The sequence below is a fragment of the Brachycentrus maculatus genome, unplaced genomic scaffold (assembly GCF_059751285.1).
Source record: "Brachycentrus maculatus isolate JH-2025_06_01 unplaced genomic scaffold, ASM5975128v1 h1tg000089l, whole genome shotgun sequence".
NCBI lineage: Eukaryota > Metazoa > Arthropoda > Insecta > Trichoptera > Brachycentridae > Brachycentrus > Brachycentrus maculatus.
The window spans coordinates 1,182,501-1,210,000 of record NW_028280843.1 but is presented as its reverse complement, the minus strand read 5'-3'; the positions used below and the strand labels follow the sequence as shown (position 1 = coordinate 1,210,000).

Genomic DNA, 27,500 nt, shown 5'->3' with positions numbered 1-27,500 from the left:
AGAAGGCTGTACCGTAATCCTGCAATGCAACCTTAAAACAAAGAAAGATATTTCGTATACCGGCTTATCCTGATGTATCCCTGGTATGCTGAGTTTAGTTTTTCTCAACACCTCCATTCCATTAAATGGAAAATGTACAAGTTTACATTCGTGCAATAAATTTAAACTGCTCGCATAAAAGTTGAAATCCACTGTAAACATTGTCCGGATTTTATTAAAGTATGTTTTTCCTTCTTAGTAAATAATGTTTAACTTTCAGAAAACCGTTAAATCAAATTCTTGCATATTCCAATAAAGATTTTTGTATTTATTGTGATTATTTTATTTTTATACGGATTTCGTATTTCTCCTATACTTGACTTGACACATAAAATTATAAACATAAAATTAAAATTTTATGTTTTTTAATTGAGTAGTCAAGTTTTGTTTGATAAGGGAAAAAATGGTGTATTGAGATGATTATGTCTATTGTAAAATGTAAATATATATAGTGTTAAATAAGTGTAAATATTAGTTTATATTATTGTAATATAAGCCAATTAAAAAAAACTAGTATTAACGAATAGTAAAATATTATGATAAGGCATCAGGTTCGCGCCGCCCAGGACGACCACTGCTGACAATTCGTCGGCAGTTCTCGTCAGAACTTCGGGACGCGGATCTGACTTGGGAGGATGCAAGGGAGCTGGCAGCCGACAGAAAAGCCTGGAGACAGTTTGTGGACTCCATATGCTCCACCTAGGGAGCGGATATGGTTGAATTAATTAAAATATGATGATGTGAATATGGTAAGTAATAAAAGCAGAAAAAAACTTGGTATGTTCAAGTATTTCAAATACTTGAAAGTGTAGTTTCAACGTGAGGAGTCGGATAATTGGCGGGTTGTCTGAGGAGATCGAAATTCTTCGCAAAGGCAGATAGGTGTGGCGTTCTATTCTCTCTGCTTACCCCTGCGGAAAAGCAAGGCGGATCGAAGTACATAATATCGTTTCCAATAAAGGCAAAGTTTTTGAAGCTTTACAGTCAACAAATAAAGAGTTTCGTAACATTTCCCCACCAGTAGTACGCAACATAAATATATTATTAGTTTAAAATTAATTATAAAAGTAAAAATAAATAATGAAATAAAAAATATATTCAAAGTAGGATGAAGAAAAAATACAGTGTAAAAGCTTATTATAAGTTCTCCCAGAGGCTTAAGAGTGTGTTATTTCGTAAGTTTTTGAGATTTATAATTAATGGGGTCTGAAATGCATTGCATTTTGTATTCAAAATAAATATGTTAATCGGTATTTTACTGTGTTTAATATAGTATAATTTATTTTTGTGTAATCTACAGTAACAAAAATGATCCATAGTATCTCACGCTCTATGATCTTTAAATTTAATTATTTAAGTAAGGCATTTTTCACAATTCAATTTGTTTTCTCATTTCAAGTGATTTTCGCCTTGTGGAGAATGATTACAAAACGTATTTATGTACTTTGAGCGTAGATATGGCTTAAGGCTTTTTTGCATTACAAAGCGTGACAATCATATTTTTCTTTGTCGTTTGATAATAAAAGCAGAAATCATATCGTTTGTTACTGATTTTCTTGGATTTGAAAAATGAAAAAAGTCAAGATGAAAAAATAGGTGACAATTATTTTCGCGACGTATTGAAATTCATTATCTGAAAAAGCTTCTATAAGGTTGGAGAATTAAAAATTATTAATAAAAATTTGGAGTTTATTTTATATTTTGATATCTTAACAAGAATGAAGAAGAATATGGAAGTCTGTGTATTTACAGGGCTACCAAACCATCAAAGGCTAATTCAAATAATCACTTTTATACACGTGTAAAATTCTTCATTTTCCCCATGTTTGACGATCAAATTACTATTTTTTTAGAACTCGTTCTAACTTTCTGCAAAATGTTTTTTATTGAGCAGAGACCCTTATTTTTAATGTATGCAAGATCCTTCCCGAATTATTTCGCATACTGGAAGATTCCTGAGATCATGATTAAATAATTTTCGAAGCTTATAATTTGACAAGTTATTTTATTCACAACATTTTAAGTGGGTCCAAATCCTTATCCACAAAACAGTATAATATTTACATTTTGTCATCTCAACACAGATGAAGAAGAATATGGAAGTCCAGGTATTAACAGGAATATTGTTATTGTTAACCAGTTCTCTGACTAGCCTGAACGTGGCTCGGGCAAGGAGTTTGTATTGCATTTGACGAACCCGGGTAAATATTTTTCCGACTCGTCAGTCCTGCTTTGCCCAAGTTAAACATATTTATTTTTTATTGAAAAAGAGAAATATTTGTGTTTTTATTATTTTCCAAAATACTTAAACTTCTTACTATTTCTGTGGACCTAAACGGCTTAATATTAAAAATAGGTATCAAATTGTGGTGGAGTGGTTTTGAACCGGACTCTGACTCAAGAGTCCGCAATACTAACCGCGGGACCACAACCCGATACAATTTTTTTACCCATTTGTCCTGTTTCGACTTGTGGGTGACAATTTCCTTCACCGACGAATTTTTCCGCAAAAATTCAACTGTTTAGTGCTCAATATTCAGACTTCCATGTTCTTATCTATGTTGAGATGTCAAAGTGTAAAGATTATTTTATGAAATGTTTGTGAAATATGTATTTTAGGACATATTTTTATAAATACTTCTATTTCCGGAATGTATTGAGCGTCTGTTTATACGCGTCAGATTCTTGAGCTGGAATTTATTTGGCATTCTGGAACTGTCAAACTGTCATAAGTTTTTCGCTTTCCTCCAGGCCTAATGTTTTCATTATTCAGAGCAAGTGGAGACAGAAGGTTTTTGGTTTCGTACCGTAATCCAGAGCTGTCACGGTGGAAATTGGTACGAAATTGTTTTTAAACGCGAGTAATGATTTTCCAGCGGTCTGACATTCATTTTGGGTCAACTCACGGCGGCTTGTTTCGCAATAAATATGCCAAGCATAATTGGTGGTTACGCAATTTACTGGACGTTTAGCGTTTTGTTAAGGAATATTAAGTTCAAAGAATTTTTGATAAAGCTGTCAAAAAGTTTCACGTTCAATATGAAAATAATGTTAAAGTCTCAGGTTTGTTTAATACAGTAGCCATCTAATAGAGCAATTTCGTGAAATATTATTATGGTAAGGTAAAAGTTGATAGATGTTTATGGAAAAAAACACAATAATTTTTATTTTCAAGTTTGAGGATAAATGTAAGATTGTATTTATATAAAAAAATCTAGTTACTTTAGTTTTTTTTTAAATAGTCAAATTTAACATACAGTTCAGAGAGATATGTATTGTATTTTAATACTGTTACCAAAAAAATAAAGTGATATTGATTGTAATATTAATTCATTTTCCTATCTTCACACGTTTTTAACTCATTGTACATAGTTGACGTACCATATATACTCGTATGTATTTTGTACTTTATAAAAATTTGATTTTTTAGTGACAAGATGTAGTTAGTGGTAAGCATATTTGGCTACTAAGTTGGAGGTTCCGGGTTCAAAACCTAGAAGGCAAAATAAATACATATAAGGATTTTTTCGCGACAATAATTATTAAGTATTATCCTGGAATGGCACTTGATGCTCTGGATTTATTACCTTGCTTTCCTACAAACTAATAAAAAAAAAATTAAATGAAATAAAATCAATTCAAGACAGTGCCCTTTGCATCATTGGATACGGATTAGAGTCAGCAGTAGTAAAAAATGAAAGAACTTGGAGTGGAGAATATAACTGACATGAGAAAAGAAAAAGGAAGGAGAATATGAGTACTATTTGAGAAGAAAATTAGAGTAACATACCATAAATGGCCAGGATACTCGAAGATGCATATCCGCACTTGTATGATAAGATTTACAGAAGGTACATAAATATACTGAAGGTAATAAAAATAATATGCGCGGATTGCTATTTATTCAAAACATGTAATTTTTACATTATATTTATTTGGGAAAAAAGAGAACCTTTATAACAATACCTTTTTTTAATATAAAAGATTTGCAGTGTTAAAAATATTTTTTAATTTTTAAAAAAATCTGAGGAAAATGTGAATTCTCTCCAAGAAATTTCTTATTTATATTTCTCGTAGCAATTTAGCGTCTTTTAAATAACACGATATCTTTTCGCGAAAAACTCGCAGGAGATAAATTGATTTTTCAAGAGAAAATTACGTTAGAACAATACCCAAACGGCTGTGAAAATCTCGTTTCATTTCTTGTATCCGATTCTTCGCTACAAAAGAAGGTTTTGTTTGCGCGGAATTTTGATTATTTGATCACAACCTGAGGGGAAATATCAACCCGGGGGATGCGGAACAATTTATAGCAGCTGAAAAGTCAAATAAAAATGTATGATTTTGCGGTAAAAAGTTGTTTGCTAGTTTTGTATTTGCGTAAATATTTTTTCACCCCCGCCATCTAGAAACTCGGCAGTTACGAAACGACGTATTTGCTTTTGCCTCTCTCGAATTGCGCGCTGCACAAATTCACATTTTCCTGTGAAACATTTTGTGAATGTCAATAATGCATCATACATAGTAGAGATTAATAATTTCAGAGTACAAAAGCGCGTTATCGAAATTGGACTGACCCAATCGTTTTGATTAAAACCCCTGCGTAAATGATGGCTTTGTAGTTTAAAATAAATAATTTATGTATAACTTAATTATCGTGAACAAGTAATCAATGTTAATCTAAATAAATATAAATTATTTATAAATAAAGGATAAATAATATAATAATTTATATTTTGAAATCTAAATATATATCAAGTATAAGGCTAGCACAAGGCTAGCTATCATAGACTGGATAAGTGATCACTTTACACACGCGTAAAATGCACCATTCTATACATAATTGACAACCACAATACCAATTTTGTTGAAGTACTTGCATATGATCCATCTTATGACTTGGTTGAGTTTATAACAGTCATCTGTGACTGGATTTAAAAAGCTTTGATTTAGCAGAGACCTTTTTATTTGTATGCAAGATCCAGATAGGCTTATTTTACAAATAAGTTATTTTACATGAATAGTGCTTTGATACTGGTGTGAAGTATCACTAGCATACTAGAGTAGTAATTGTCCTGACGAAGAGATGTATCCGTCACGAAACCAGTAGACTAAAATTTCGTCTAGTGATGTTATACTAAAATGTGTATTTATATATATGGAAAAAAATTATGTTTATTTTGGGACTCCTAAAATTCGAATCCGAGACCTCCAACACGGTAGTTAAACGCGCTGATCACATTACTATGGAATCAGATTTTAAAAAAACCTACCGTATACAACTACGTAGGTACTTAAATATTTATGTTTTAATTCAATTTAATACGATTCTAGCCTCAAAATTATTATAATACCTTTAAATATATTAATTGGATTAAAATTAAGTATGTTTGCTTAAATTAAGAGTACATTGTTGAGCTGAGAGTACCATTCGTAAAATAAAGACAATGGTGAAATTATACGAAGTGTTCAATTTATGTGAGAATTAGAAGTTACTTTAGACGTTCAGACTGATTAAATTGGAAACCTCGTTATAACGAGCGTTTGGAATTTTATCAAGAATATTACACTGATATTAAAAAACATAAGTCAAGTGGCGCTCTCATCTTATTCTTTCGATACTTTTACAAACACAACTTCACTAGTACTCACCCCAATCAGAATTCAATATTCTTCACACAGAAATGTAACTGAAAATAGATCACGAGGCACTTGCAGAAATTCACCACAGAAGCTCTAAAGCATAACAAGAAACAAATAAGGATCCTAACCAGGACTTTGACAGGACACTGCAGACTGAAGAAACACATGTCAAAAATTGGACCACACGACTACAAATTTTGTATGGAGGATAACGAAATACGAATCCACATTCTGAACTTTGACGCACTCGCTCGCAAACGAAGTCACACCCTTGGAAGACCATTACTAGACTCCAAGAAGGTGAAGTTCCTATCACCAAGACAGGTCGTGAGCTACACGACTCACGTAGGTCTTGAGAGTGTGCTATGATACAGATGGAGGTTATAATACACCTAATATGGTAGCAGTGACATAAAAGATGCAAGATCCCTTGACCTTATAAAGAAAAACTGTGAATGAATGTTTTCGTGATTAACAATTCAGGTTAATAGTCCGTTAATAATTAAAATAAAATAATTTAGGATAATTTTTAACGCGCTTTTTTCGTAAATTATTATTTCAAGACATGGATCGTGATTAGAGCGAAAGAGGAAGAGAGCTTTAAGCAATGTGAACATTTTGTTAAATATTTTTTTACTCGATATTTTACCTATTTTACGCACCCTTGATTTATCCAGGAAATTGTAACAATCACAAAAGTGTTTTTTTTTTACCTGTGTAGACGGTATTTTATTTCAGTTCCCTGTTATTTTGCGTTTCCGAGAAAAGAGAATACGTTGGTTCATATGAATCATCCTGTACAATATCGATATCCTAAACGTAATTCGAACCTGGAAAATTAATTAATGTGAATTTATGATCAAGTTACTCCATTACCATGCTCGTGTTAATTAAGCGCTGAAGTAAGGAGATTAATATTATTTAATAATATTAACTTTGTTTAACGTAAATTAAAAACATAAAAAAGTTCAGATATTTGCTAAAAAATGCTGTGGCCTGTATTTAAGAGGGGTTAACCTTCTGTGATGTTGATTCCCAGCTGTCAATCTATCTTTTTGGTGGTCTGCTCAGAAGTCGTCTACTTTGGGGTTGGTCGTGCAGCGCTAAGTGCTATAAAGGGGAGCGTGGTATATAATATTTCTAACTTTTTTTTACATAAATAAATTCACGGAAACAATTTTATCAAGGAAGTAACTGCATAATTTTAAATACAGTCACGTATTTATATTAATTTTGATTTTATTCTCATGTAACTCTTATAAGTTAAAAATAATAAAAATAATTTTATAATATTCGACTTAAAATACTCCTGTTCTTTTGAAAAAACCAAGAAATGACATTTTAAGTTATTGAAGTGTCTCTCAAAACTGACGTAATATCGATATCTTAGTTTTTCTTGTTCCCACTCGGTTTTATCAGCAAACACTTTTTATTTTTTAAAGTTAAAAATAAATTAAACAAAAAAGTAAATAATTACATATCAACATCCCAACAAACATGAAAAAGAATATGGAAGTCCGAGTCATTCTACCCATTATTCAGTGCTTAAATTTCCGGAACTCCTAGGTATATTGTATAATATATCTAGAAGTATGTTTGAGTTCACAACAGCCATCCATGTTGGATTGAGAATAAGACTGTTTATTAATAAATAATGTGAAAACCCTCTTGTTATCCTATTATATAGTACGAATATTAACTGTAGTTTTAAAATATTTTATTTATTTTCAAAAACTGTTTTCAAGATTAAATCGATAAATAAACGAAAAAGTGCCTTAAAGTAACCTATTTTTGGGTCATTTATCCGTACCCAATAGTACATAAGGCACTGTATCATATTGACGCAGTGTTATCTTGATCGTTGCTTTCATGAAGGCAAGGTGATCACTCCTGCGTTTCAGGGACCAGTCCTGGGTTAGAGTGAAAAATCACTATTATTTATTTCCCCCCCCCCCCTGGGAATCGAATCTGAAACCTCCAGCACCGTAGCTAAACATGCTAACCATTACACCATGGAGGTGGACAAACATACGACTATAAAGTGTAAAGACAAACTGTAATGTAGACTTTTATATTCTACTATGACATGCTAACTTACGTCTATTCGTCGTTGATGCTGTATTACCTTGATGGACTCCCAGATTTCCACCCATGAAATAAAGTAAGCTAGTTTTTCCTGGCCCGGCAAAAGGGTGGGAGTTTTTCATCCGGGTTTTCATTTAATTTAACGAGTTCCGTCTATATAACCGGTGACAAATTTTATTAACCCGTACAAACTGCTTCAAAGCTAAAACCTCTTAGGTAGTTGAATAAAAGTTTTACGCGTCAGGTTTATATTTTTTGCGTCTATTAAAGTTTCGAATACTGCTCTCAAGGTTTCTCAAATCTTGTAAAGAAATCCTCAAAGTACAAACTAAACCACTTTAAACTTATGTTTATCAAAAATAATATTAAACGTAGTTACCTAAATAAATGAGACAAGTTTTTCTTGAAATTAAAAATAATTAGTTTTTTGATTTTGACGGACATTATGATATTAATTTGGAAAAGAAAGGCATTATTAAAACATTCATTAATTTTTATATAAGAAAATAAATTTTAAAAATTTATCCGCTGGATTATATTCCCTTTAATATTTATGTTCATTTCTCATTCCAGTCATAAATTTTTTTTTTTTTTTATTATTTACCATTATATTTTACTTCTTCTTTCTGGTTACATCACAACTAATCGTCTTTGTAGACTGTTGTAGTCAGCTTTCCTCATCCTCAGGTTGTAGTACCTACAACCTTTGACGAACATTTTTTTCACATTGCCAGCCTCTGGATCAGCGAGAGAAGAATCCCCCTCGCTGCCAGACAGGGTAGTGATCTTGGCATTTGTTATTACATGAAGCTTTGGTTTATTTGTCTATTAAGTTTTTATCTACCGTCAGTTGTCAGACGTAGAACCAGAGTGGTCCAGCTAACTAGGGCTGTATCCGCTGTCATTTGTTAAGCGATGACCGATTATCGGATTAAACTAATGAGCCTGGATACCCATTAGGGATGGTTTGTACGACTAGTAACCGAATTATGTATTAAAAATTATATGGTTTTTGTAAAAATGTTTTTTCATTATATTTTTACATATTTTTGGATCCTTCCACTCCTTCAAAAGTTGAGGGGATATAAAAAAATATAATTTCAAAAAATAATTGGTACCGTCTAATACTGTTCTTCTGGGGACACCCAAGAAGTCGAGGAGGGTGCTGTATATATATGGTGGATAGCAAAATATGATTGAAATTAATTTATGATCCCCCTTTGTTTGGAAAAATTACATTAATTAAAATTAAAATTCTTGAAATCAAAGGTTATATGTGAATAAAATAACTGGTCGAACTATAAGTCAATTGAAAAAAATATATCAGGTTTTTATTCGTTTCTTAGTATGTTAAATATTTCGCGAAAAAACTTTTATGCATTTCTGAAGGTTTCTTCTTAATAAAAAACGTACTTAACTCAACCTTAGATGGCGCCAAGAACTCATATGTGAAATAAAGTGTCGATTAATGGATAAATACAACTTTCGAAATGTGTGCAGTATGAAGGTAGGTTGTCGACCATGGGTAGAATGATGAATGCTACACGTGTATAAATGATGACATTATCAGCCTACGAGAGGTCCTAATTCCTGAAAATAACCAGATTTTTATATTCTCCTTCATCCATGGTCAATATAATAAATTTTGTTCATTACCACTCCGAATCTCATGAAAAATTTCTAAATATTTATAATTCTAGACAAGTACCAAAGTTTCATCTTAAGGAAAACGTAATGACGAGAGGAAGTATGATGAAGAAGAATCAAGAATTGTAAATGTGCAAATTCCCTTGGCGAACGGAAACTTTTACGTACCTACCTAACAAAAACATATTTTAAAAAAACAGAGCATTTTGGTTACGTTTTTGAAGATTTCATTAAATAACTTCGAATGATAAGTTTGAGTTTGACTCTCAGTCAGTTTCCGGGATTGAACGATCTTTACCATAATTTGATATCCATTTTTAATCACGGGCGGCTAAGGCTAATAAAAAAGTTTTAATATTGAAATATTCATGTATATAACAGGAGCACAATTTTTCTCTTTTAAATTAAAAAAAATGTGAAGGAACCCAACTGATGCAATTAATATGTACGTAAAAATAAATTAATACTGTAACTAATATAAGATCACGCCGCTTCCTCGCCAGGAGTAGGCAGAAAAAAAGAAACGTGTGTGACATTCTGTCTTTTAAACAAACTTCGATATTCATGCATCTCCACATACGTATCAACCGATTGTTCCGACTTTTGACCAGACCACTTTGAAGTTTTTGACACACTTGATTAAACCAAGTTTTCCTCGACCTTCCTTTGCTCATATTTGCAACTTTAATACATTCGCCCCATAAAATTGTTTTACCGTTCTTCTTCACTTATTCGTTTCACATGTCCAAACCATTTCAACTTATCTCAGTCTTACATTCTTTCCCTATATCAAGATATATTAAATCATACAAGCTTGGCTACTCTTTAAATTAATTTTACGTGTATAGGAGAAATACGAACCCATATAAAAATAAAATATACAAAAATCTTTATTTAAAAAAAAAAGTTGGGCTTTCTTTGATAATGCATACGACCAAATTTAATTTAATAGTTTTTAGAGGGTTCAATATAACCTACTAAAATTAAAAAAGCATAGTGATAACAAAATAAATGATCAAAAAAAATACTTTATGGGAAGATATAAATGTAGTGTTAAGTCATATTTATTTTTTTTTGTTTTTACCCTATAATTTTTATATTTTCTAATTTTTATTTTATTTTCTCATTTGTTTATTTTAAAAATGCTTCTTATCTTATGTTTTTCTCATTCATTTCTTTTAAATATGCTTCTTATGTCTATTTATTATACCTGCTTATTGTTTTAATATTTTGCCATATGTTTTGGTTATTTAAAAAAAATGTAACTTGTTTATTTGTGTTCCAGTCTTGTAAACCTTAGTCCCATGTCCCAAAATGAGAAATAGAAATTACTCATCGGGAATATTATACGTATGACTTTTATATGTAATATGTTTTAAAAATTAAATAAATAAATATTTTACATATTGCAACATTTCTGTAGATTTTTCACGTGAGTGTATTTCATAAAATATCAGTGTTACGTCAATGTCGTACATGTTGCTGTCAATAAATCATAAAATCATATTAAGAGCTGCAGTCGGCCAGCACGAACACCGTGACAATGCGAAGCGGCGAAATGCAGGTCAACCCGGTGACGTCTGGCAGCATTATATTTGGCCCGGTCGATGCTGTCACCGCTCGCTGGAGCAGTTTCACGGGGCAAGTGAACAAAGGACCTATACACAGCCTCCTATAGCCACCGACCCGGCTCTGCCAACCCTGCCATCTACCTCAACCCCGAGCGGGGTCATATATGATGGATGCATTGCACGTATTGCATAATTCAGGCGACCACAAATGAAACGTCCAGATTATTGTTTTTTATGTAAAGCTCATGGTAACAATTTATTCAAGGGACTCGTATAAATTAGCCGTATACAACTTATCCAGTAATACTAGTATACATCTAACCCTCTCATACAATTGAAAAGAAAACATGTAAAAAAAATGTTAAATATATGCAAGTTATTAAACACAAACGAAATATGAATAAATTGTTAAAAATATAAAATAAACAAAAAAATGTATTTTAAAACATTTATTTGCCATCTGGAATTTCAGAAGGGAGTAGGGAGTTTAATATACAATAGCATTTTTTGGAATAACGTTAATAAATTATAATAAATTACATGCATATGTAAATAAAACGTATTTCGTTATATCAAAATGACATAACAGTGCAATAAATTTATAAATATATTTTCTGAGTTACTATTGTTCAAATTAATACGTTCCTTAAAACGTTGTGAAACAATCGATGATAACTTATATAAGGCTTTTGAGTTTTAAGTGCCTTGAAATCATAAACGTATATGTATATATAATTTTTTTTATATTTCCTCCTCAATGTATGTAATATGTAATATAAATCCTTCTCAATTCAATCATAAAATAGGATTTATCTTTTTTAATAAACTTTATTTTTTAAATATTTTTTAAAAATAAAATAAGAAGTGGATAACCTATTTAAAGTCCACATTCATCTATCTGATATAACAGAAGGCCGTGCTTGTATAAAAGCCAATACATTGACTGCTTTCGAGTTTTGTCGACACAAACATACGGAATCTGATATTTTGATGCTGATCTTTTTTTATGAAAAGATATCCAGATCAATTAAAAAAAAATGTACTAAGAAGCCGCATACGCCCTTAATACAAAAGGTTTCCCACCCTGAATTAGATCGTTTGCAGAGATTCTAACTGTCTTTCTTATATTTTATTTCTTTTGAAATAATAACTCTTAAAATATAACAAGGTAAATATTTAAAAATTTTGGTATTTATTGCAATATTACCAATAAATAACAAAGGATTTTTTTTGTAACTCTATAATAAATATAACTATTAATTAATAAAAATAATAATTGAATGTTGCGCGAGAAATGTAATCAAGAGCTACCGTGTTATGCCATGTTAAGATAAAATGAGTAAACAAAAAGTTTATTTTGATTTTTTTGTGTGAAATGTTACTGAAAAATAAAAACTTTGAGAGATTGAGACTCTGCAGGCCTGAAATGTTTAATTACTGTTTACAAACTCCACGTGATTATTTACATGAGATAGATCTCTAAATTAGGGGTGGCGTTTGATGAACACGCTTGCATGACATGGTCCTTTGGTTTGGGAATGAATGGCATTCCTGCATTGCATAGCGTGCTGTATGCAACACACCCACTGGTTCTCCACATGTTTGGAGGTAGCCGTGATGTGGTTTCAATGATGTGTAGAACGGTTGAGTTACAGAGCCTGCTTCCAAGCGAGTGTATAATTATTTTTCGAAGTGAAACATTTTTGGGCGCGTAGGGGAAATTAGACGAAATAGTGAAACGCTTTTCCTTCTCTTAATTTAACTGGCATGCGGCAGTTGAAAGAAAGGAATGGAATAATCTTTTTTACTTTCTCTGTCACATACGTTATTGTCTACGCGTATGCGCCGCGTGTATTGCGTTAATACGTAGCATAAGGAACCAGTAGACGCTTGTATATTAAATAGTTGTAAATTAACTATTTCAACTATTAGAGGTGTTGAATTATTTCGAAAAGAACTGGACAAAAGGCCAACGATTATAAGCATTGATTTCAACATCAAAATTAACTCAGACGAAACTCAACCATTGCATTGATAAGATTTTTAGATGAAAATTTTAAGTTTTAAATTTCAAGAAAATTTCAGTTGTACGCTATAACTTATTCTCTCGTTATTAAGAAAATTTTAAGTCGGCATCTATGCGTGCCAACCAATAATGTTATTAATATTCTTCGAATAGTCAAACAGAAAAAAGAATACAACATGACACATCATTTTATTAAAGATTAAGATATATAGATAAAAAATCCGTTATTTGCTAAAGCACAAAAATTCTCTAACAGATCGGCATAAAGCTTTTGAAAAGGTCAGCTTTAAAAGCTTGGTAATAATCTGCGTGCCACGATTTTATCTTTAACAGTATTCTGCGGCATCTATTTAAAACAACTTTAGGTTTTAAAAAATATGTTATCTGATGAACGATTATTACTTTGTAGAATCTTACAATTTCTTATCAACTATTTATAAAGGTCGGTAGGAAATATACAATATTTTTGTAATAATAAGCAACACTCTAGCTTTGAAGAATTCATTGAGAAATTTGTTTGGAAATGATTTAGAATTATGGAACGAATGAGTGGGGAGAGAACGCTCAAACAAATTTAGGAAGCGAATATAGTTTTCAAAAGGAGCAAAGAAAGACCGAAAAGTATTTCAAATACTTTCAAATACCAAAGTGGTCAGGTCAAAAATCGGAATAATCGGCAGGAATATATGAGGGTATGCATAACTGTAAAAGAAGCAAAGTTTTCAAATGACAGAATGGTGAGGCGTTCTTTTTCTCTGCCTAACCCTGTGGGAAAGCGACGTGATAGTTAGTCAGTAAGTTAGTTAATAAGAACACATAATAATGGAAGAATACGCATTAAACTTTGCGTCAGAAAACTTGATAATATTTTCTAATAAATGAATGGTTTGGCAGTATACAACAGTTAACGTCACGCTATTATAATTCACGCTGTTTCAATGAATTTTACAAATGGGTGTAAAACACGAACGCATTTTAATTAATTGGAATTCTTTAACAATCACGTTGTTTGATTGTGCGTATTCTTATAAGTTTGATAACAAACCGTTACTCAACAGGAAGAGAAAGATTCGTAATAAAACAAACAACTAAGTAATTTGGAAACCCAATATTTTTTTCACTCTTTGCTTTCTTTTGTTATATTACCCATATTATTTTGCTACACAGATTTTTGATAAATCAAAAATTTATGGTATCAGACAGCATTGGGCTAGCTTAAGTAATCATTTTATATACTTGCGTTACGTTCACCATTCTGACCATTATTAAACATTCATAAACAGCGCATGTAAAATTAACTAAAAAGGTAATAATTTAAGTGTGTGAGAGCCAAATGAGTGGTTAGTTTCGAAAATAATTTAGAAAATTTAGAAATACATAAAAATTTTAATTCCGATAAAACAATAATTGATAATATACAGTTTCAAAATACGTCACCATTATTACCAATGTTTCCTTTTACAAAAATGTTGTTCCTTAACCCCCCTTCCCTATATTTATTAACCTTTATATACACCTAAATATATTTTTATTCGTTAGTTTTAATTTGTACCAGAAGATGAAAACAATTGTCGTTTTCAAAACTAGTCGTAAATAAAAATAAATCTCGATAAAGTGGATTATTCAAGTGTTTAATTTTGATGAAATAATCATGTCATTCCACAAAGTTAATGCCGAATCTATAAACAATATCCATTAACTTTGTTCATATATGTATATTCCATGAACAAAGAAAAACAATTTTGATTTTTATATACTTAACGATAAAAAATTCCAAAATATATAATACTACATAAAAAACAACAATTTTTGTTCAAATTGAATGAAATAACAAAAAAATCGTTTTCATGTAAAATGTGATTTTATTTTCAGTATCATTTGTTATATCAAATACATTTATATTATAATACGATTACACTATCTACCGAAATTTGATCGACCGACAGCAGGACCACTTATTTATTCGAGTACATTATCGGTAATGGATATTATTCTTAATGAAGCACTTTGTAGTAAAGTCGATACAGGCAATTTTAGGTATCTGTGTACGTAAAAAATATTTAACCTACATTGAAAACGCCATACTTTAAATGAGAACATAAATAAATAACTGCTGAATATTGATTTTTACTCATGCCTCGTCTCAAAGTTTTTAAAAGAAATTTGTATAAATTCGTTCAACATGGATGATACTTAACTACTTTAATAAATTTAAAGACTCAATATACTTTCGTTTCTTTTACTTCACTTTTAGAACGAGATTATTTTGTATTTTTGTAATACACAACCAAATTCCAAATTCGACGAGAAAAATAAATAAAAACAAAACTGTTAGCAGGTCTCGTTGTTTAAAAAATGAAATTTAGTTTCATAAAAAATATTGTTTAAACATCATAAAAAGTTAAGTTACTGTTACAAATACCCAGTAGGGTTTGAAAATTGTATGAAATTAAATTTATTCCGTGAGAAGGAAAAGAAACGTTACAAACAATACTTTCCAAGATCGCAAACTATTAACTTAGAAAGGCAAACATGTGATGCGATATTTCTTTACATTTATATTTTTTATTAGGAAAGTTTTGTTTCACTGATTCAAAGTTTCATAGTTTCACAGATTCGTAAATTTAGTTCATAGATTTTAAAAGGTAGAATATACATAATTTTAATTTTTTCATTATAATTTTGATTAAAATACACAATTTTTATATAATATACATAACTTTGATTTCTTACCCTTTTCCAAACCAAAAAAATAAATAATTTAAGCGAGTTTTTTGCCTGTTTTTATCTTAACTATTACATTAAATTAACGTTAACCCATTTACAAGTGCCAATTGATTATAAAACTTATTATTTTGGAGCCAAAGTAGGATCACGATAAGCGGTGTTACATAAACCGTAGCTAGATTTTAAAATCACTCGGACGGGTCATTTTAATCAGGTAATTTAAAAAAAGAAACGAGTTTCGATGCATTCAGCATTATTATCATATACGATGTTTAACAATTATGCTGAATGCATCCAAACACGTGTTGCAATAGATGCTAATGAATAAGAATTGGGTTTTCCCAAGTTAAATTTGAATTTAAAAATGTACGGAAATTACTACAAACGTAATTTACTCTAAATATGAATACGTTCATAATAATAAGATATATCTTATATTAATATTATAGTAAAACAAACCCTGTAGAGGAAACAGTTTGTTGCCAAAACCAGTTTATTTTTAATAAAAAAGTGAGTGGATCACAAAGTCATTTTATTTCTCCAAATAATACGAAATAGCCAAGATTATTAAAATAGCCAAGTCCGCGACCCCAGTTTTGCAGTCAAGCGCCCATCCATTGCGCTGCGAGGCCTGTCATTACAAAATATCAAATCAACACCACGATTCTTTCTTATTAAATTTCTATCAAGCCTTATGGACCATATGATTGTGGATAGATTTCAAAGACGAGCATGAATTATATAATAAAACAAACCCTGAAGAGGAAACAGTTTGTTGCCAAAACTAGTTGGTTTTTAATAAAAAAGTGAGTGGATAAAAAAGCAAAGTCATTTTATTTGTCCAAATAATACAAAATAGATAAGATTACCTGTACAAGAGGGTGCAGATGAGCGCTGAGGTGTTGCGTAACTACGAGCCTGGTGTCCCTGGTTCGTTCACCCATAGCGCTCACAGCCCGACACGCGTATCGGCCCGCATCTCCTGGCTCTGCGCGCCGGATGCTGAGGAGCCCACCGGAGCTGGAGACGCGAGATGACGGCAGCAGTACTCGCAGAACGCCATCTACCTCGTGTAGCCATCTGAAAAAAACAAATCGTAGTCATACAGGAGAAAGTGACCAAGTGCATTTTTTACAAAAACGTGATCATTGACTATTTGATATCTTTCTAGCTTAATATTGCCCTGAAAAGAATCCCAAAAAATTTAAAACTTGGATGTATAATATATTGACTTATTAAAAATGACTAACTACATTGATGTTTATTTTTTTGCCAAGTAAATGTGACTTAAATGACGCTCCTAAATATTTTACGTTTTGTTAGTTGGTAACTTTATCCTGTACGACTACGAAATATGTTTAATACGTCTAATAAAATTAGATTAAAATTGCATAACGAAGTGGCAAAAATTAATAAATCTTAGTGATAGAAGGGAAATAACTAATTTGGTCTTGCCACATAAATTTCATAAAAATTTTTCGGCCAGCCCTGATCTCCTAAATCAAATAAAGCTTAGCGGTCGTCGAAAAGATACAAGGCAAAAATCTATATTCGCAGAATTTGTACTTAATGCAAACTATGCCATGTTCTCTCTGATTCCGTGGCTTCGCATGTAAGCGAATGCTTTTGAAAGTATAGATTTATTTAATATATTATTATCTACCTTGAAATCTGTACTTTCTCAGCATTTCTTCTCCTTGTTATAATGGATAAATTTAAACGTTTAAATGTTTCACTCTCTCTCGCTGCTCGGTGATAGTGTGTGAAGGAGGCGTGTATTTACCAGTGCTTACTATTTGCTATCTTATTTTATTTGTTTTTATATTATATTTTTCAGAATTTTTGTTTCTTAATTAGTCTTAAGCCTTGTCAATGCTCAGACTTCCATATTCTTCTTCATCTGTGTTGAGATGTCAAAAAAAGTTTTATTAAAATAAAAACAAGATTTTATATATTCCTGTACATTTAAAAAATTTTACCTCGAAAAAAGTGTGTGATTCTTAAGTTCGAGAAGCACAAGAGATAGATCGTAATGCATACCGGCAGTATTATAATATAATTAATTAATTAATTAATAATATAATTAATTAATATTAAAGTCGAATATTGACACTCGCCATTGATTTTCAAATCGATTTTCTAAATCCAGTCATCTCAACGTATCGCTTAAAACAGCCTTAAACAAAAACACCTTTTTATCTGGACATATTCAATTATCTGTGTGATAAAATTAGTTTTTACTGTTATTCAACCGTATTCTATTTTAACCAAACTCTCCGAAGAAACGATTTCTTTGTATAATAAACATAATTAGGATAGAGATATTTTTGTTAAAAGACTATGAAAGAGAAAAGACAGTTTCAAGTTGGGCCATTACGACTTTTATGAGGGTGTTATGCGGTAAAGCTTATCAGCGTAATGCTACCAAAAAAGATATATTTCTACTGTTTCATTGCGGCAAACGAACTTATAAAATGCATTTATTCATATTATTTTATTGTACAATTCTAAAGTATTAGAGCTTCAGAGATTTTTCTAAAAACATTGTAGGAATGACAAATACTTTTGATTCTCAACATTTTGAGTGTATCCATATACTTGTTCTCAAATCTAAGCTCTGCACTTTTACATTTTAACATCTCAACAGAAATGAAGAAGAATATGTAAAAATGTTTCTTGGAACATTTTGAGTGTGTCCAAATACTTGTTCACAAAATCTGGATTATCTCCAATTACAGGAGTTATTTTCATATTATTTATTTGTTACACGTGTGTAAAGTGATCACTTAAACCAGCCTATGACGGTCGTAAGCCCCGTAAATGCCTAAACTTCCATATTCTTCTTCATCTTTGATGAGTTATCAAAAAATTATATGTTTCTTGGAGTTTAGATCTCGCATCCATCTAATCAAAGGGTCTCTGAAATTTTGAGTAGATTTGTTGTCAATCATGGGTAGAATGGTGAATGTTACACGTGTCTAAAGTGATCACTCAACCACCCTACGACAGATCATAAGGCGTGTAAATACCGAAACTTCCATATTCTTCTTCATCTATGTAGAGATTTCGAAATACGTTATATTCTGTTTTTGTTATTTCGGTAATGTAAATAATCATATTTGTTAAATGTCTTTTATTTAGGGATATTTTCGTAATATTTTACGTAGTAACATAAAATTCATAAAAAAATGTTTCGGCCAAAATCTGTGTATTTTTCAGAATAATTTATGTATTAAAATAGTATTAATAAATGTACGCGAGAAGAACAAAGAGACGCAGTTCATCGACTTATATTTTGTTTATAATATTGTCCCCACCACGTGTAGCTCCTTTAAAATCGTATATAAGGGGTGGCGGACAAAATTTTGTGTGCTCAGATTAAATAATATTCAAAACGTGTATACGCCGCGCTCGCTCTGTTTTTATATTGGTGTCGCTTTGTTCTTCTCGCCCCCTGTGTTTTGTAATTTTCGATATATTTGTGACCCTATGTTCTTATAACTTTGTGATTTTTTAATAAATAAAAGATTATCTTTATTTACGCGTTTCCGTCTTCCCAATGAAAAGTGTTCCAGTACCGTTAGCAGTAACAAAACATTTTCAAACATTTTTTTTGTATGGAATTTTCATTACAAGGTTCAATATTGCTAGAATTTTTAAATACGTGTAAAAATGTTTGGCCCAAATACTTATTTTTATTAATGACCAACAAATATAAAACAAACTACATGGTAAAATTTCAGGGACGCGGTTATTAAATTTACAGGTCTGGGTGCGTTACCGTCTTTTATTTATTTATAATAATATCGGGTTGATTGTCGGGCTGTGGTCCCGTGGTTAGTGTCGCGGACTCTCAAGTCAGAGTTTTCGGTTCGAACCCACTCTACCACAATTTGATACATATTTCTAATAATGGGCCGCTTAGGCTCACAGAAATAGTATGAAATTGAAATATTTATGAAAATAATAAAAACACAAGATAGGCGCCGTGGCGTAGTTGGTTAGACGCTCGACTGCGAAACTGGCGTCGTGGGTTCGATTCCCGTCATTTGCAAAATAAATTCAAGAAAGATTTATTTTCAATTGGTCTGGGTGTTTGTGATGTATTTTCAACATTTACGTTCCCTATCCTTACTATCCAACCTACAAACAAGCATCTAAAAAAGACGCTTTGCGGGTTATTCCTTTAAAAAATAAACAAATATTCCTCTTTATTCATCAATAAAAAAATATCTAGAAACAATGATTTGTAAAAGTAGAAATAACATGAAATAAGACATGTTTTCTTCTATCATCACAATAAGATTTATTTTTTATTTAACTTGAATAAATTTTAATTTAAATATTTATTAGTATGTAGATAAACATATATGTGAAATTAACTAGACCAGTTTCAAATCAACACGTTCACGTTGAAATCTGAAATCTCAAAGTAAACACAATATGTAAACAATGTGTCCGGTTTCCTGGAAATGATCCTAAAGTTTCTTATCTCGACCAAAAGCGCAGAAGTTGCCAAGTGGGTCATATCCGATACCCCACCCTTTGCGAGAAACGTCTCACTAACGCCGCCGTAAGGACAGAAAACTTACCCAACGTACGATGGGTTAGCTTTGTCTACATACGGTTGCAAGGTAAGCTCTGCTTCTCATTATTGGATGTCAAACACTACTCCTAGTGCGATTGGGTAGTTTTCTACTAGATCGAGATGTTTAGATACGAGAAAATAAATACGACTTGACAAGAAAACTATCTTTTGACTGATAGATAACATAAATGAACCAATCTACGTTTTTAAGATAACAGAAAACAAAAAAAGTTAAGAGTACGAATCAATATTAAGTTTGACACACTTGTTATAAGTAAATCAGGTAGTTAAGTATTTATTTTCCTGTTTTTATGATGCCCTGATGAGGTTAAAAAGTATAATACATGAATACCAGTACACAATAAAAAAATACCTGTGATTTTTTTTTAATACATAATGAAGTTTATAAGAAGCGCTGAACAGATCACATGGGTACCATTTTTTTTTTAAAGTGATAACTCGCGAAGCTTTTATTTTAGAGGCTAGTCTGCTGATAAGATAGTAATGAAAGGTAACAAAAAATGAATCTTTTTTCACTTTATTTTGCTATTATCAGGAATCAAGTCAGTGACCCCAGTTTGCAGTCAAGCGTCCAACCAACTGCGCTAAGAGGCTCGTCATTATTGAAGATCGATTTAACACCACGTCGATCCTATTTTTATCAATTTGTATCGAATCTTATGCAACCTTTGAGTATGGATAGGATTCAAAGAAAGAAGTACTTGAATTAATGCAAATAAAACGAGCTTATTATAATTAGAAGCGACATGTGTGGTGATTGCAAATAAAAGTTCAATTTGTGTATTTTATTTTAAAAATATATTACTCTCTAAATTTTATTTATAGATACAACTTTGTTATAAATATTAAAAACTAGAGTTGAAATTCTTTTTGCTTACTCTTGGGATTAGATATGTGATTTGGGATTAAATTTTTATAATTCCGAAATCCCAGGATAGCAAAAACAACTTCAGGATTATATTTCTTACTCATAGATTTTTAATAGAATTGAATGTAAATAGTTTAAGGTCCGGCTCAACTTACCAGCCTTCATGCCAACAAACTATTTTGTGTAACACAATTTTTTTATGGTTTCGTATCAAATGTCACCTCTATTTTATAATTACTCAATAACTAAAACACCTCTCTTTTCATTGTATTCTAAATAACATCAAAACAGTTATAATTTCAACACACATTTCCATTAAAAAAAAGAGTTTCATAAAAAATATATTTTAAAATAACAAGTAAAGTTATTTTGGTACATTTATTTAATGTCAGATAATTTTTAAATTATTATTTAAAATGCACAAGTTTTTAAAACTTATAGGTACGTTATAAATAACAAGCTTTTAACGATTTAAACTTGTATTTCATTCTTTATTAATATATATCACGCATATCCGTTCCATAGAACGAAGGAACTATAAGTCTGCATTATAAATGTATGCAAAATACCATATATGTATGTATATGATATTTTACATACATTTAAATTAGGGAATAAACTACGAAATCCATTATTTTTATAACATAGCCATTGAATTTCGTTTTCATCAAAAAGAAATACCCATTTTATTAGTTCATACACAAGTTTCATTATATGTGGTGTTTGTTATTTCTACAAATTATTCATAGTAAAGTTATTCACATAGATATGTTTATTTTGAGTGATGCATTTTTACGTATTGGAAGTGCTAATAAAAATTCATAATAGCATTTCTAGACTTTGTGTGTAAAAGCAGCACAAATTTAGATTGGTATTTACTCTACCAATGTTGAAACGGCATCTCTGATACCTATATAAATTTTCAAGAGAATTTTCGTATGACTTTTTGTATTTTTGACACCACGAATGTGAATCTATAATGCTGCTGCTAAATGGTTTATTTAAAAATATTATTTTACTTAAATCCTTTTTTGAGTCGTATGTCGAAGCTTTTCTTGTGATTGTTTTAGTAAAACTCGATTAAAGTATAAACACGGATAACTTTTTCATTAAAACTTTATTTTATTTTAAATTGATATGCAAAACTAACTCAAATATCATTTTGATTTTCATTTTAAAAAGCGCTTATAAATTGACTTTTGCAATTATAAATAAACATTTATTTAAAAAAAGTTATTTATGAGCACCGTTTAATGTTGTTTCTTGTATAAACACATAGGCGTAAAAATGTGTTGGTAATTATAATTTTGTTCTCTTAACCATTTTGATATTCTTGCTACAAAATAAACGGGGAAAACAAAAATAATAAACAATCCCACAGTTGAAAAATTGGATTCGCTTTTGAAACATTATTAAAAAGGCAAACAAAATTTAACCAACGTAAAATATGGTACATGAAAAATAATATTAAAAAAATATTATTAAGGCTAACAAAGAAATTTTGTTATCTTTTCACTGAAAATCTTTTTAAACACGTTATGTTCTATTCAAAGCTAAAATTAGATAAGGGAAAATAGAAAAACTTCCCCGGTGATTAATTTCGAACGGAGTTTTTATTCTTTTAACGCAGGAAAAGATAATAAAGAAGAGAGCGGCAGTGTTAATTCTAGGGAATATTAAAGAATTGTGTCTAGAGTTTAGGATGTAAGGCGGGAACGGAGATAAGATTCTCACACGGAGATAAAGCAACTGCTTTCAAAAGTTGGTGAAGAAAAATAACTATTGGTCAAAACACGGGCTCAACAAATTATATTCGAAAAATGGTTAGCACTAGCAGATAGCTTTAAATACTAGTTAAGTACATTACTTTCCCACAAAATATACCTACTTTATTTAATATTTCAAACGAAAAACTTTTTTTATTGTTTATTGGGTAAAACCTAAAATTTCTAAAATATATTTAACTAAGATGGCTCTAGTATGTTCGCTGGAGGGTACAAAGAGTAGCCACCGTTTTTCGGATTAACCTTAAGCAGATTTTACTGGTATTAAATGATAAATAACTATACGAATACCAATGAGTATTTTATTTGGAATAGAATAGAGTTGATGAAAAATATTTTCGCATGTGACAGGGTTTAGTTTAAAAAAAATATTTGTAGTGAAGTTATTAGTTTTTGAGAAGTGTGGTTTTGACTTTAATCGGTAGCAGCTAGAACTCTATCAACTAGCCGTTATTGTAATTCTTCGAAATTCAATGATAAACGTTTTAGAAGATCCAGTCTATTTTATTAAAGTTCTGGCAGATTTCTCGAATATCGTTAGCAAAACAGCGCAAAGAATTTCAACATTTACGCATCAACTTTTTATGAATAAAAGATTATATATTTTATGAAATAAGCTTCAAATGCTACCTAAAACTAACTTTTCTGGAAACATCCGCAATAAACTTAAAAATTGATCTCCAGTGACCAATATCACAAGAGCGACAGAATATTTTAAATAGCCAAAGGTCTACCGCATACCGTGAATGAAACAGTTATTATACATTTTATTATTTTCTTTGGGATCACAATATAGAAAATATATCGCACACTGAGAATTTTTGTTTTATTAATTTTTATTTGTTTATTAATTTTTGTTAGCATTTTCATGAAATGTGCATTTATTTATTTATTTTTAAAACATGCGAGGGTGTTTTTTTCTACGTATAAAAATGAGAAATATTTGCTTTTACTATTTAACTGTCATTATTCTTTTTACAATCGTTTTACTGCGACGGAGTGGATTCGAACAGAAATTCCCAGACATATTCTTCTTCATCTATGTTGAGATGTCAGAAATGTAAATTTTTTGCTTGATAAAATCAAATACTCGTATTTGTAGTTTATGTAAGCACTTTAAATCTCATTTTATTTCTGATAATATAAATTGTATTCTTGCCAGTACTCTTTATTATAACCTAAAATAAAATGTATATCCACACACAGGTCATGTTTTTGTGGGATTTTTGCATATATTTATATATATATATATATATATATATATATATATATATATATATATATATATATATATATATATATATATATATATATATATAATATATATATATATATATATATATATATATATATATATATATTTATATATATATATATATATGTATATATATATATATATATATATATATATATATATATATATATATATATATATATATATATATATATATATATATATATATATATATATATATATATATTTATATATATATATATATATATATATATATATATATATATATATATATATATATATATATATATATATATATATATATATATATATATATATATATATATATATATATATATATATATATATATATATATATATATATATATATATATATATATATATATATGTATATATATATATATATATATATATATATATATATATATATATATATATATATATATATATATATAAATAAATATATATATATATATAAATATATATATATATATATATATATATATATATATATATATATATATATATATATATATATATATATATATATATATATATATATATATATATATATATATATATATATATATATATAATATATATATATATATATATATATATATATATATATATATATATATATATATATATATAACCGGAGTTAATCAAAGATTTGTGAACAAGTATTTGTACATATTCAAAACGTTGTAAACACATTAATGCATATTATTTTTTGATATCTTATCAAAGGAGAAGAAGAACATGGAAGTTTTGGCATTTACGGGGCTGACGACTGTCATAGGCTGGTTTAAGTGGTCACTTTACACAAGCGTAACATTTACCAATTCTACCCACTAATTACAACCACACTTCTTGAATTCTGAGAAGTTTGATATTTATATGATCCAATTTCGAAACATTGTACAAGAATCATTAGAATTTTTTACGAGAGGCATTTATTGGTGGGATGAAGAAATTTTTATTGAGCAGAAACTCTTGTATTTGTTTCTTCTTCATTTTTGTAGAGATGTCAACAAATAATATGAAAAATAACTCCTTTTATTGGAGATAATCCAGATTTGTGAACAAGCGTTCGGACACACTCAAAATGCTGTTAAGAAGCAAATTAAAATTCAGCATAGATTACATACCCTGTTCTGCCGGTAAAGGGTAGTACGTTCAGCTGAGTAACCGATTAGACGCATGACGTTGTCCCATTTGAGGGGCGTAAAATATCGTAAGTCGGGAGTTTATAGTGATTATGTGCCACATGTGACTGACTTACGTGATCGTCGGCGTGGGGTTGCCTTCGGCGGCGCAGCTGATGTGAGCGTCTCCGCCCCGCCGCACAGCCACCTCGGCGGGCGGTGGGGACACCACTCGCGGGGGCGAGCTGCCGAGGGGGTCTGCAAACAACACACGAGACTCTAATTCCAGATCACAAAATATATCAATCGGGTCTTTTAACATACACAAAAAAAATCACGCAAAACATACTCGTATTTGTAGTTTATGTTAGCACTTTAAATCTAATTTTATTTCTGATAGTATAAATTGTATTCTTGTCAGCACTTTAAATCTATTTTTTTTCTGATAGTATAAATTGTATTTTTGCCAGTACCCTTTATTATAACCTAAAATAAAATGTTTACCCACACACATGTCATGTTTTTGTGTTTTTTTTTGTATATATCGTAGTCGTACAGGAGAAAGTGACCAACTACCAAAACGTAAAATGCTCAGGAGGGCCATTTAAGTCACTTTTGCTTGGCAACAAAATAAACACGAATGCAGTTAGTCATTTTTACCATTTCAATATATTTAACTTTAAAATCCTTTGGGATGTTTTCAGGGTAATATTAAGCTAGTAAGATATCTAATAGTCAATGATCATGTTTTTGTAAGGCAATGCACTTGGTCACTTTCTCCTGTATGACTACGATATATATATATATATATATATATATATATATATATATATATATATATATATATATATATATATATATATATATATATATATATATATATATATATATATATATATATATATATATATATATATATATATAATATATATATATATATATATATATATATATATATATATATATATATATATATATATATATATATATATATATATATATATATATATATCAAACAAAGTAAAAAAAAACTCCTAAGCAAAGATAGTCATATAATTTTTGAACAAGTATTTGTACATACTTAAAATGATGTAAACATTTACAAATCTTAGGAATTATTTATACCTAAGCGGAGAAACAAGATTTGTGAACAAGGATTCGGACAAACTCAAAATGTTGTTTTTTTTTAAATAGGAATAACCTGCAAAACCTCTCAGAACCTTGTCTGCAAGTAGGATAGTAAGGACAGGGAAGGTAAATGTGAAAAACACATCACAAACGTCAGGTTGTGGTTCCGTGGTTAGTGTCGCGGACTCTTAAGTCAGAGTTTTTTGGTTCAAACCCACTCTACCACTATTTGATACCTATTTCTAACAATGAGCCGCTGAGGCTCACAGAAATAGTATGAAATTGAAATATTTTTGTAAATAATAAAAAAAAAATATTTCTCTTTTTTTCTTTAAAAAAAAACCAGACCAATTAAAAGTAATTCTTCCTTGAATTTATTTTGCAAATGGCGGGAATCGAACCCATGACGCCAGTTTAGCAAACATTATTCATATATATAATATTCCCGATGAGTTATTTCTATTTCTCATTTTGGGACATGGGATTGAGGTTAACAGGACTGGAACACAAATAATAAAGTTACAAAAAAGATTTAAAAAAAATAACCAAAACTAATACATGGCAAAATATAAAAACAAAAAACAGGTATAATAAATAGGCATAAGAAGAATATTTTAAAGAAATAAATGAGAAAAACATAAGGTGAGAAGCATATTTAAAATTAACAAATGAAAAAAAAAAGTTAAGAAAATATAACAAATTAGAAAATATGAAAAACATAAGGTAAAAACAAAATAAGAAAATATGACTAATCACTACATATTATATATCTTTCTATAAAGTATTTTTTGAGATCATTTATGTTGGATCTCCAATGGTTTATATTATATATGTCAGGCAGCTGGTTAATTTGGCATTAAAATATTTGTGTGCTTTATATTTGGAAAGTAATAACACATGACTAACTCGGAACCCAACCACTGTAGCGTCATTTAATTGTTAACCAACAGCTAACTGCATCGAGCTTTTT

General features: G+C 29.9%; 1 protein-coding gene across 3 annotated transcripts in view; it reads right to left on the bottom strand.

Annotated features, from left to right (window-relative positions):
• Window positions 1-27,500, bottom strand: part of LOC148310695 (cell adhesion molecule Dscam1-like) — a 160,512-nt gene that overhangs the window by 38,521 nt on the left and 94,491 nt on the right. For all 3 annotated transcript variants that reach the window (XM_088257898.1, XM_088257899.1, XM_088257901.1), the window contains exons 7-8: window positions 25,540-25,660; window positions 16,608-16,818 (exon numbers count right to left, since the gene is read on the bottom strand). In XM_088257898.1, the coding sequence (XP_088114024.1) occupies window positions 16,608-16,818; window positions 25,540-25,660 (332 nt within the window). The remainder of the gene's footprint in view (window positions 1-16,607; window positions 16,819-25,539; window positions 25,661-27,500) is intronic.